The 12,415-nt window shown below is 36.7% G+C and overlaps 1 protein-coding gene across 1 annotated transcript in view; it reads left to right on the forward strand.

Moving 5' to 3' along the window:
- Positions 1-3,827: 3,827 nt before the first annotated feature.
- LOC117103381 (mucin-17-like) overlaps positions 3,828-12,415 on the forward strand; it is a gene marked incomplete at its 3' end in the record, with an annotated part of 9,113 nt that continues 525 nt past the window's right edge. The window contains exons 1-4 of the mRNA XM_033243923.1: positions 3,828-3,833; positions 5,617-5,686; positions 6,474-7,027; positions 7,502-7,715. Coding sequence (XP_033099814.1) covers positions 3,828-3,833; positions 5,617-5,686; positions 6,474-7,027; positions 7,502-7,715 — 844 coding nt within the window. The remainder of the gene's footprint in view (positions 3,834-5,616; positions 5,687-6,473; positions 7,028-7,501; positions 7,716-12,415) is intronic.

Genomic DNA, 12,415 nt, shown 5'->3' on the forward strand with positions numbered 1-12,415 from the left:
TTTATTTAATATGGTTCCACGTGCGGATAAATGGGAACGTTATTGTGTGAGTGTCAAGAATCAAGGGATATAGTATTTTTTTTTTTTTATTATTATTGTATTTCATCGACCCTGGCCTCTTATCCAGTGAGCAATAAGAAACAATAGAAAAATATTCCCCTTCTTCAACCATGTTTTACAGTGCTGGCCGAAGTAAGGAGGCGGGGCGCGGCCACATCCTCCACTGTTTTACATTAATGTAAATAATAGGCCTATACAATATACAGTCAGCCTCTTTCAGCCACACTCGCACTTGCTCAATCGTATTGATAATGAAATTTGACGTCATCTCATTATTACCCAATTATAGGACTTCATACGCTTGATCTTCACCAAACATAATTCTAAGTTTGGTGTACTTCGAGGGTAGCACGCTTAGCAAAAAACATATTTCTAAAATCCTCTATCGGTCAGTATAATAATCACATTGTCATGCATTAAATTATTAATAAACATACTGGGTCCAAGAAATATTACTGAATGTTTTGAAATGTTTCATTTGGATTCATGTACTTTCACTAGTATCATTTACCACCAACATGGCCTGGATTTTGAAGGGTGTTCTGATTTTAATCTTCTGTTATCGATAATTATTATCCGATGAGTAAGCTGTCCGCTTGGTTTCAACAACCAGGTATGACTCTTAGTTCGCTTATGAATATTACTGGTGTCAGTTACTCAAATATAGCCTGAATGACGTTGGAAAATTACCATCCTGTGGCATCATCTTTGAATCAACAGACTCGGTTCAAAAGACTGATGTTACCCATTTTGGTTATAAAAGTTGTCCATTTTTTGGCACCTGGATGGTCACGCTATTTGTCGTCGGTTTGTGTCTATATTTTGATATTATATATGGTGCTGACTTGTGTACATTGTAAGTTTTGATTTGGCATATCTATATTTATAGAAATTTTTAATGATATTTTCTTCATGATTCTTTAGACAACTATATAGCTATATTATAGTTGTCTTAGATGCAGTGATGGCGCCAGGACCTGCCCGACGGAGGTGCTATAGGCCCCGACGGGGGGGGAGGCTAGTGGAGCGAATCGAGTCTCACTTGGCTGGGGCCAGGGGGCCGCCTAGGGCCCCGGTGGAAGCCACGGATATTTGATGAATTATAGCGAATTTTTATTACTTATTTGATAGGCATTGAGTTACTATAATATGACTTCATGTAGGCTATGCTTTCTAATGTTGAAATCAGCTTCCAAAACCAAAACATTTCGAATAAAACAAGAAACAAAGAGTATGAAATGTAACCATCTAATTTGTTTTCAAATCCCCATTCTTGAAAGTGAAATTCTATATTTTGGAAATTTTGCATGGAATCTGTCAACCACGCTGTCATGGTCGAGGTTACTTCACCTATCACGATGTATTCCAACCATCATGAGGCTATCTAAATGAGCATTTGTCATAACATAACGCAAATTATTTTTAATTAGTCTCATTTAATTATTATTATTATTATTATTATTATTATTATTATTGTTATTGTTATTGTTGTGGTTGTTGTTGTGATGAAAAGTTAACACAAAAAATATGGTGGCTAAATGAATATTACATGTAAATATTTTTTTTTATTTGTTTTGTTTGTTCCCCGACAAAATTAATCGTCTTCCCCGACGGGGGGGGGAGGGGCTATGCTTCCCCCGACTGGGGTATAGCCAGCCCCCCCCCCCCTGGCACCACCACTGCTCATGACTGGGGGTATAGCCAGCCCCCCCCCCCCTGGCACCACCACTGCTCAGATGTTTGTGTTTGTATTATAGTTAGATGTGTTGCTTAGCCTTGTGTATGTGCGGAAGTCTGTTGATACAAACTTTCTTTAAACACAAAAAGACTGCAAATGCAACAAACCATTGACCACAATTACAGTCCAGTTGCCTAGATAAGGCCATGATATGACATTTTCTTTTGCAAACAAGCTCTGGTAATTCTACGTTACTATACTACTATATTATCTGATAATTATAACGCAAAACAAGGCCAATTTGTTTTTCTTAGGAGCGAGTAGGGCTGCATTCAAGTCAGATCCAAATCGAAATTTGTTTTCCAATTATTTTTTTTATAAAGTGTAAACAAATACACTACTACTACTACAAATACACTATCAAATTACATTGATAGATTTTATTTTTTCCCCTATTAAAATCACAATTAGAATGACATTTTAATTACAATTACAACTACGTTTCCATTTTGATATTTCAACAAAATCACATAATCAAATATAATATTTTCAATCAATCACACGTCAGACAGATATTCAGACATATTTAAATGTTTTATGGATTAGATACACAGTGATATTACTAATAGCTTTAGCAAAGGAATATAATTTATTTGTGGTAAGTCGTCGCTAATTTGAATAAATTATGAAAAAGTACTTAACATAATACTGTATTGAATAACCAAACCCTAACTGTTTACTGTTGGTACTGGTTGTAATAGCCGTCTTGAAGAAAGAAACTTGGAAACTTTAATAACTTACAGATTTAACAAGGACAGGGGTGGATCCAGGTCCATCCCCTCGTCGGAGAGAGCTTCCCCACACCCCCTTCCACCCCCAATATAGGTGAAGAAAACCACAATTCGTCGGGGAGAAAAAAAAATGTTTCTGTATTTTCTACATATTAGTAGACCCAAAATGAATTAAATACGCCGTTAAAACACCTAAATTGTCATATTTTTCGTGGGCTTGGCCCCAATAGATTATTTTCGAGAGATTTTGAGTGACGACCGACAACGCCCACTTTATTCGTCGGGGAAATCGGACCCCCTGTCTGGCAAAACCTGGCGCCACCACTGAAGTAGGATGAAATTAAATTTGAAAAGCAAACGTAGTCCTCATCGGGATCGAACGCAAGACCCTTCCAATTACCATTCGAGGCCAAAACTATTTTCTCAACGTACTGTGTACAGACCCATACAAAACGTTCTACCAGCTTAGGCAGGCCCCAGACTAGCCCCACGACTACTAATGATTACAGAGCCAAACCAGGAAATGTATATACACAGCCCAGAGGTGAATGCAAATAGCAGAACATAAGCTATGCGGCTCGGTTCCAATAGATGCAGAGAATAATTTGTCACTCTTAACTCAAGTTAAGAGTGAAAGAAAAAAAAAAATATATACTATCGCAAGTATTACAAGCAGAGTGCTCAATGGTAGACCAGAGCGGATATAAATAAATAAAAAGCGAGGTTCAACAGTAGCTTTGATCAGACATTTCAGTACTACTTAGTTTCGTACCACACACATGGTATGACACTCTTCAGATAAAATTGCCTAATGACTAAGAAGCATAGAAATAAAATAGATTGAGATAAGCTGAGCATGATGAATTAATCTTTCCCATGAAATGTTGCAACTTAACTTATGTTTATCAATTTAATCTCTTTCAATGTTTATCAAACCTTAATCAGACCCAACTAATTGATATTTTTGAATTACCGCTCTGCCTTCCTGCACATGGTCTACCATTGAGCACTCTGCTGGTAATACGTTCCATAGTTTATTTCCATTTTACATATTTTACATATATATATATAAATATATATATAAACGTTATATTTCTGGCTGTTTACTTATGTTTACTTTTTAGCTGTTGCTTATCATTTTTGTATCTCTACTGAGATCCAGCCATTTTTTCCCACAGCATTGTTGTTTTTCAGTATTTTGCCTTTTAATCTATATATAATAGAAAGGTTTATGGAAAGGTGGATTTACAGCTGTTTCATGCAGTAGCAATCTTCAGGAGTGAGTGGATAGGAAGATAATGGAGGTATATATAGCCTAGTTCAGACTAGGTGGATAAACCCGGCTCAACTCACCGGGTTTATCCACCTGCCAGTCTGAACTAGCTGGCTTATCTTAAGCCGGGCTGTGTTCCTATGGTGACTAGGCCTGGCATGCAACCGTGTTTAACTTTTCCAAGCCAGGCTTTAATCGTTGCAGGGGGTCTTGCATTGACTTCGGGTAACAAAATAACCAATCAGCATTAAATTACTTACGCTGTGAGCGAGCGTACGTTTCGCGAGCAATGTTTTGAAACACGTTTGCTGGTTACGGTTCATTATAATGAAAATTCTCGCGCCTGGCTAATCCCGCTAGTCTGAACGCCTGCCAAAGTTAAGCCGGGTTTAGCGTTGAGCCGGGCTTAACTCAAGCCTGGCTTATCTCAAAGTCTGAACGTAGCCTATGAGGTTCAGAAGGTGCATATGCTAATTGTGTTACGTATTCTTGAGTAGGAATTTGTTTCTGCATTTTGAAAGCAGCTCTATTCTTTTGTTTAAAGTTGATGGTTTGTTTGAATAATGTGAAATTTTTCTGTAAGGCAGAGATTGCAACGTTTTGTTTGTGTACTGTATGGCGTAGCTTTGTCAATTATGAACCATTTAATGTTGAATTTTTGTTCGCAATAAATTTTTATTCAATCAATTTCCTTTATCATATATTGTTTTTACAATTCTCAATTCAAAGATTGATAGAAAAGGCATCAATTACAAGCAAGCTTTAAGTTTTGATGCCCTACAAAGAAAGAACAATAATAACAACAAAATAAAAATAAGATAATAATAAGACGATTCATTTATAAATCAAGATTCTTTAAAAAAAAAAAAAGCGTAATAATAATATGACAAATACAATGGAAAGAAAAGTAAAATTTCGACCAAGTAAAGGAAAGATTACAAGTTTTATCAATATTTGTTAAGTAGTCAATTATGTATTTCTCTTTTAAATAAACTAATACTTTGTAGATTTTTTATATTGTGTTCTAAGCCATTCCATATTTTGGCGCCTCTATTATAGCTGATACTGTTTTGTCCCATTTTTGTTTTCACTAATACAGTGGTAAAGTTTTTTCTATTTCTGGTTCCATAGTTATGTGTATCTTCAATTGTGTGAAAAATGTATTAAAGGTAATAGGAAGCTGTTTATTATGAAATTGAAAGAGTAATATTGCCATATGCTTTTCATAGAGATCAAATATATTTAATGTATTAGTTTGTAAAAATAGTGGTAATGTAGGATGATGAAAATGAACTTTGCATATAATTTGAAGTGCTTTCTTTTGGAGAATGTGAAGCCTGTTTAATTTTGTTGGATTGAAGGGGCCCCATACGACTATTGCGTATGTTAAGTCGGGGAGAATTGGGTGTTGCTTTCTTTAAGTTTCCATAGATGTTTTGATAATTCGGTGCTGTTCTTATGCTTCGGAGAGGTAGTGTGCTTATGGTTTGTAAATCTGGTTTGAAATGTGTTGTCTGTGAGTCAGATGTACTCTTTGACGTCATCATTTGTGGTTACGGTGGCTTTGTAGATAATTGAAGATGCGAGGCAGTTTCCTGAGAGGAGGGCATTCATCTTTGCAATTAGCAAATACACCCGATGAACCTCAGATATACCTCCATTATCTTCCTATTCACTCACTCCTGAAGATTGCTATTGCATGAAACAGCTTTAGAGTAAATTCACGCTTGACATAACATTTCTATTATTATTATTATTATTGCCGTTGAATATATCGATTTGTGATATGATCATTATTTATATTCATTTTCTAGGAGAGGGAGAGTAATTTCACTCTCGGTACAGACGAATTTGTGAGACCATACATGGCCGATGGAATAAAATGTATTTCCATTTATTTGATTTCAAAGTGTTGGCCTTGTTATATGGTATTAAATCACGCCTAAATAGATCCCAGTAATTTGATTGTTTAATTTTGTACCACGTGACATTACTTATTTCGCCAATTTTATCGCTCATCGTTGAAATTTTATTCCACCTTGCCGTTTTTTAAATCTGAATCGTCCATTGCACGTTGCCTATGGATACGAAATGACTTCAATCTAATGCAATTCTTTGATTGGTTAAAAAGACTTTTTTTCTGAACTTGTCTTAGCGGTATACAATGTATTGAATATTTTGTTTACTGTAACAGCTGTAAAGTATTTTAAATGTGTGGATGATACCTCAAAACTAGCTCAAATTTGCACAAAATTTGTGGTGTGGAATTCAGCTGTTATTTTCTGAAATGTGCAGACAGATTTCTAGCCTAGTCCTAGGCCTAGGTTTTCCGGGGGAGGATAGGCCTAGGCTGAACCGATCTATTTAGGTGTGTTAATAAAACAAATAATGTTTGTTTATGGATGCAATGGAAAGAATATTATCATGACTTTTCCATTAAAATAGGCTCCGCCTCGTTAAATGAAACAGTCAGTATATGAATTCATGAAAATATTCTTCCCGTTGCATCATTATCTGTACAATATTTACTGTATATGATTATATATTATAACTGTAGCCTCTAGAAGGTCGTAGTAGCACATTTTCTCGACAACGAACTTCAAGACATAAAAAATAAATTTATAGAAATAATGTATTCTTGTAAAACAACTTTTTGATATTTTTTATTAAGCTGATGTAACGACTACCATAGTAAATACCAAAGAGCACTTTACCATAGAATACGAAGAAACAACTTCAAGTGATTCATCAACTAACTATAATACTGAGGAAGTGTCGAACAAAGCAAACACTTCTCCCTCGACAACTAATAAAATAAGTGTACCAGAAACAACATTTTCAAAAAATGGTGATCAATATACAACTAAATTGACGTCAAAGAATGAAAATTCAACAACATTAGAAACAACAGATAAAGCATACTTTACAACAGAACATAACTCATTAGATACAACAAATAATGATGTGACAAGTGCAACTGGACTTACTTCATTGGTTGATGAAAAAACGATAACTTCAACAACAGTAGATGTTTCGACAACAGAAGAAATAACAAGTGAAGTTGAGCTAGCAACACTACTTGATATAACAACAATACCATCGACAGCGGTTGGTGATTTGACAACAGTAGAGGAGGTAACCTCAATAGATATCACAGCTGATGAAGTAACAACTGAAGCTGAGCGATCTACAATTATTGATGCAACAACCATTCCGTCGACAATAGTAGATGATTTGACAACATTAGGGGAGGTAACATCCATTGCTATCACAACCAATGAAATAACAAGTGACACTGACATAAGTAAACTATTTGATTTAACGACGATACCGTCGACAACAGTAGATGATTCTACAACAGTAGACCATTTAACATCAATAGCTATCACAACCGATGAAGTAACAAGTGAAGTTGGTGCAACAATTATACCGTCGACAACAGTATATGATTTGACAACATTAGAGGAGCTAACATCGATAGATATCACAACTAATGAGTTAACGAGTGAAGTTGAGCTAACAACATTAATTGATATAACAACAATACCATCGACAGCGGTTGGTGATTTGACAACATTAGAGGAGGTAACCTCAATATATATCACAGCTGATGAAGTAACAAGTGAAGCTGAACGAACTACATTTGTTGATTCAACAACCATACCGTCGACAACAGTAGATGATTTTACAACATTAAAGAGGGTAACATCCATTACTATCACAACCAATGAAATAACAAGTGACACTAATCAAACCATACCATTTGATTTAACAACGATACCGTCGACAACAGTAGATGATTCTACAACAGTAGACGATTTAACATCAATAGCTATCACAACCGATGAAGTAACAAGTAAGGATGAGGAAACTACATTTCTTGATGCAACAACAATACCATCGACTACGGTTGGTGATTTGACAACAGTAGAGGAGGTAACCTCAATAGATATCACAGCTAATGAAGTAACAAGTGAAGCTGAGCGAACTACATTTGTTGATGCAACAACCATACTGTCGACAAAAGTAGATGATTTGACAAAATTAGAGGAGGTAACATCCATTGCTATCACAACCGCTGAAGTAACGAGTGATGCTGATCAAACTACCTTGCTTGATGCATCAACGATACCATCGACAACAGTAGATGATATGACAACGATAGATGAGCTAACATCAATAGATATCACAACTAATGAGTTAACGAGTGAAGTTAAGTTAACAACACTAATTGATATAACAACAATACCATCGACAACAGTTGGGGATTTGAAAACACTAGAGGAGGTAACCTCAATAGATATCACAACTGATGAAGTAACAAGTGAATTTGAGCAAACTACATTTGTTCATGCAACAACCATACCGTCGACAACAGTAAATGATTTGACAACATTAGAGGAGGTAACATCCATTGCTATCACAACCGCTGAAGTAACGAGTGATGCTGATCAAACTACCTTGCTTGATGCATCAACGATACCAACGACAACAGTAGATGATTTGACAACAGTAGAGGAGCTAACATCAATAGATATCACAACTAATGATTTAACGAGTGATGTTGAGCTAACAACACTAATTGATATAACAACAATACCATCGACAACAGTTGGTGATTTTACAACACTAGAGGAGGTAACGTCAATAGATATCACAACTGATGAAGTAACAAGTGAATCTGAGCGAAATACATTTGTTGATGCAACAACCGTACCGTCAACAACGGTAGATGATTTGACAACATTAGAGAAGATAACATCCATTGCTATCACAACCGCTGAAGTAACGAGTGATGCTGATCAAACTACCTTTCTTGATGCATCAACGATACCATCGACGACAGTAGATGATTTGACAACGGTAGAAGAGCTAACATCAATAGATATCACAATTAATGAGTTAACGAGTGAATTTGAGCTAACAACACTAATTGATATAACAACAATACAATCAACAACAGTTGGTGATTTGACAACAGCAGAGGAGGTAACGTCAATAGATATCACAGCTGATGAAGTAACTAGTGAATCTGAGCGAACTACATTTGTTCATGCAACAACCATATCGTCGACAACAGTAGATGATTTGACAACATTAGAGGAGGTAACATCCATTGCTATCACAACCGCTGAAGTAACGAGTGATGCCGATCAAACTACCTTGCTTGATGCATCAACGACACCGTCGACAACAGTAGATGATATGACAACGGTAGCTGAGCTAACATCAATAGATATCACAACTAATGAATTAACGAGTGATGTTGAGTTAACTACACTAATTGATATAACAACAATACCATCGACAGCGGTTGGTGAGTTGACAACAGTAGAGGAGGTAACCTCAATAGATATCACAGCTGATGAAGTGACAAGCGATGTTGAGCGAACTACATTTGTTGATACAACAACCATACCGTCGACAATAGTAGCTGATTTGACAACATTAGAGGAGGTAACATCCATTGCTATCACAACCGCCGAAGTAACGAGTGATGCTGATCAAACTACCTTGCTTGATGCATCAACGATACAGTCGACAACCGTAGATGATATGACAACGGCAGATGAGCTAACATCAATAGATATCACAACTAATGAGTTAACGAGTGAAGTTGAGTTAACAACACTAATTGATATAACAACAATACCATCTACAAGAGTTGGTGATTTAACAACAGCAGAGGAGGTAACCGCAATAGATATCACAACTGATGAAGTAACAAGTGAATCTGAGCGAACTACATTTGTTCATGCAACAACCATACCGTCGACAACGTTAGATGATTTGACAACATTAGAGGAGATAACATCCATTGCTATCACAACCGTTGAAGTAACGAGTGACGCTGATCAAACTACCTTGCTTGATGCATCAACGATACCATCGACGACAGTAGATGATTTGACAACGGTAGATGAGCTAACATCAATAGATATCACAACTAATTATTTAACTAGTGAAGTTGAGCTAACAACACTAATTGATAAAACAACAATACCATCGACAACAGTTGGTGATTTCACAACAGCAGAGGAGCTAACGTCAATAGATATCACAGCTGATGAAGTAACAAGTGAATCTGAGCGAACTATACTTGTTGATGCAACAACCATACCGTCGACAACAGTAGATGATTTGACAACATTAGAGGAGGTAACATCCATTGCTATCACAACCGCTGAAGTAACGAGTGATGCTCATCAAACTACCTTTCTTGATGAATCAACGATACCATCGACGACTGTAGATGATTTGACAACGGTAGAGGAGCTAACATCAATAGATATCACAACTAATGAGTTAACGAGTGAAGTTGAGCTAACAACACTAATTGATATAACAACAATACCATCGACAACAGTTGGTGATTTGACAACAGCAGAGGAGCTAACGTCAATAGATATCACAGCTGATGAAGTAACAAGTGAATCTGAGCGATCTACATTTGTTCATGCAACAACCATACCGTCGACAACAGTAGATGATTTGACAACATTAGAGGAGGTAACATCCATTGCTATCACAACCGCTGAAGTAACGAGTGATGCTCATCAAACTACCTTTCTTGATGAATCAACGATACCATCGACGACTGTAGATGATTTGACAAAGGTAGAGGAGCTAACATCAATAGATATCACAACTAATGAGTTAACGAGTGAATTTGAGCTAACAACACTAATTGATATAACAACAATACCATCGACAACAGTTGGTGATTTGACAACAGCAAAGGAGGTAACGTCAATAGATATCACAGCTGATGAAGTAACAAGTGAATCTGAGCGAACTACATTTGTTCATGCAACAACCATACCGTCGACAACAGTAGATGATTTGACAACATTAGAGGAGGTAACATCCATTGCTATCACAACCGCTGAAGTAACGAGTGATGCTGATCAAACTACCTTGCTTGATCCATCAACGATACTGTCGACAACAGTAGATGATATGACAACGGTAGATGAGCTAACATCAATAGATATCACAACTAATGAGTTAACGAGTGAAGTTGAGTTAACAACACTAATTGATATAACAAAAATACCATCTACAAGAGTTAGTGATTTAACAACAGCAGAGGAGGTAACCTCAAGAGATATCACAACTGATGAAGTAACAAGTGAATCTGAGGGAACTACATTTGTTGATGCAACAACCATACCGTCGACAACGTTAGATGATTTGACAACATTAGAGGAGGTAACATCCATTGCTATCACAACCGCTGAAGTAACGAGTGATGCTGATCAAACTACCTTGCTTGATGCATCAACGATACCATCGACGACAGTAGATGATACGACAACGGTAGAGGAGCTAACATCAATAGATATCACAACTAATGAGTTAACGAGTGAATTTGAGCTAACAACACTAATTGATATAACAACAATACCATCGACAACAGTTGGTGATTTGACAACAGCAGAGGAGCTAACGTCAATAGATATCACAGCTGATGAAGTAACAAGTGAATCTGAGCGAAAAACATTTGTTCATGCAACAACCATACCGTCGACAACAGTAGATGATTTGACAACATTAGAGGAGGTAACATCCATTGCTATTACAACCGTTGAAGTAACGAGTGACGCTGATCAAACTACCTTGCTTGATGCATCAACGATACCATCGACGACAGTAGATGATTTGACAACGGTAGAGGAGCTAACATCAATCGATATCACAACTAATGATTTAACGAGTGAAGTTGAGCTAACAACACTAATTGATATAACAACAATACCATCGACAACAGTTGGTGATTTCACAACAGCCGAGGAGCTAACGTCAATAGATATCACAGCTGATGAAGTAACAAGTGAATCTGAGCGAACGACATTTGTTGATGCAACAACCATACCGTCGACAATAGTATATGATTTGACAACATTAGACGAGATAACATCCATTGCTATCACAACCGCAAAAGTAACGAGTGATGCTGATCAAACTACCTTGCTTGATGGATCAACGATACCATCGACGACAGTAGATGATTTGACAACGGTAGAGGAGCTAACATCAATAGATATCACAACTAATGATTTAACGAGTGAAGTTGAGCTAACAACACTAATTGATATAACAACAATACCATCGACAACAGTTGGTGATTTCACAACAGCAGAAGAGCTAACCTCAATAGATATCACAACTGATGAAGTAACAAGTGAATCTGAGCGAACTATATTTGTTGATGCAACAACCATACCGTCGACAACGTTAGATGATCTGACAACATTAGAGGAGATAACATCCATTGCTGTCACAACCGTTAAAGTAACGAGTGATGCTGATCAAACTACCTTTCTTGATGCATCAACGATACCATCGACGACAATAGATGATTTGACAACGGTAGATGAGCTAACATCAATAGATATCACAACTAATGAGTTAACGAGTGAAGTTGAGTTAACAACACTAATTGATATAACAACAATACCATCGACAGCCGTTGGTGAGTTGACAACAGCAGAGAAGCTAACGTCAATAGATATCACAGCTGATGAAGTAACAAGTGAATCTGAGCGAACGACATTTGTTGATGCAACAACCATACCGTCGACAACAGTAGATGATTTGACAACATTAAAA

The sequence above is a fragment of the Anneissia japonica genome, unplaced genomic scaffold (genome assembly GCF_011630105.1).
Source record: "Anneissia japonica isolate Jap-2015-1 unplaced genomic scaffold, ASM1163010v1 scaffold1690_len124955_cov148, whole genome shotgun sequence".
Taxonomy (NCBI): domain Eukaryota; kingdom Metazoa; phylum Echinodermata; class Crinoidea; order Comatulida; family Comatulidae; genus Anneissia; species Anneissia japonica.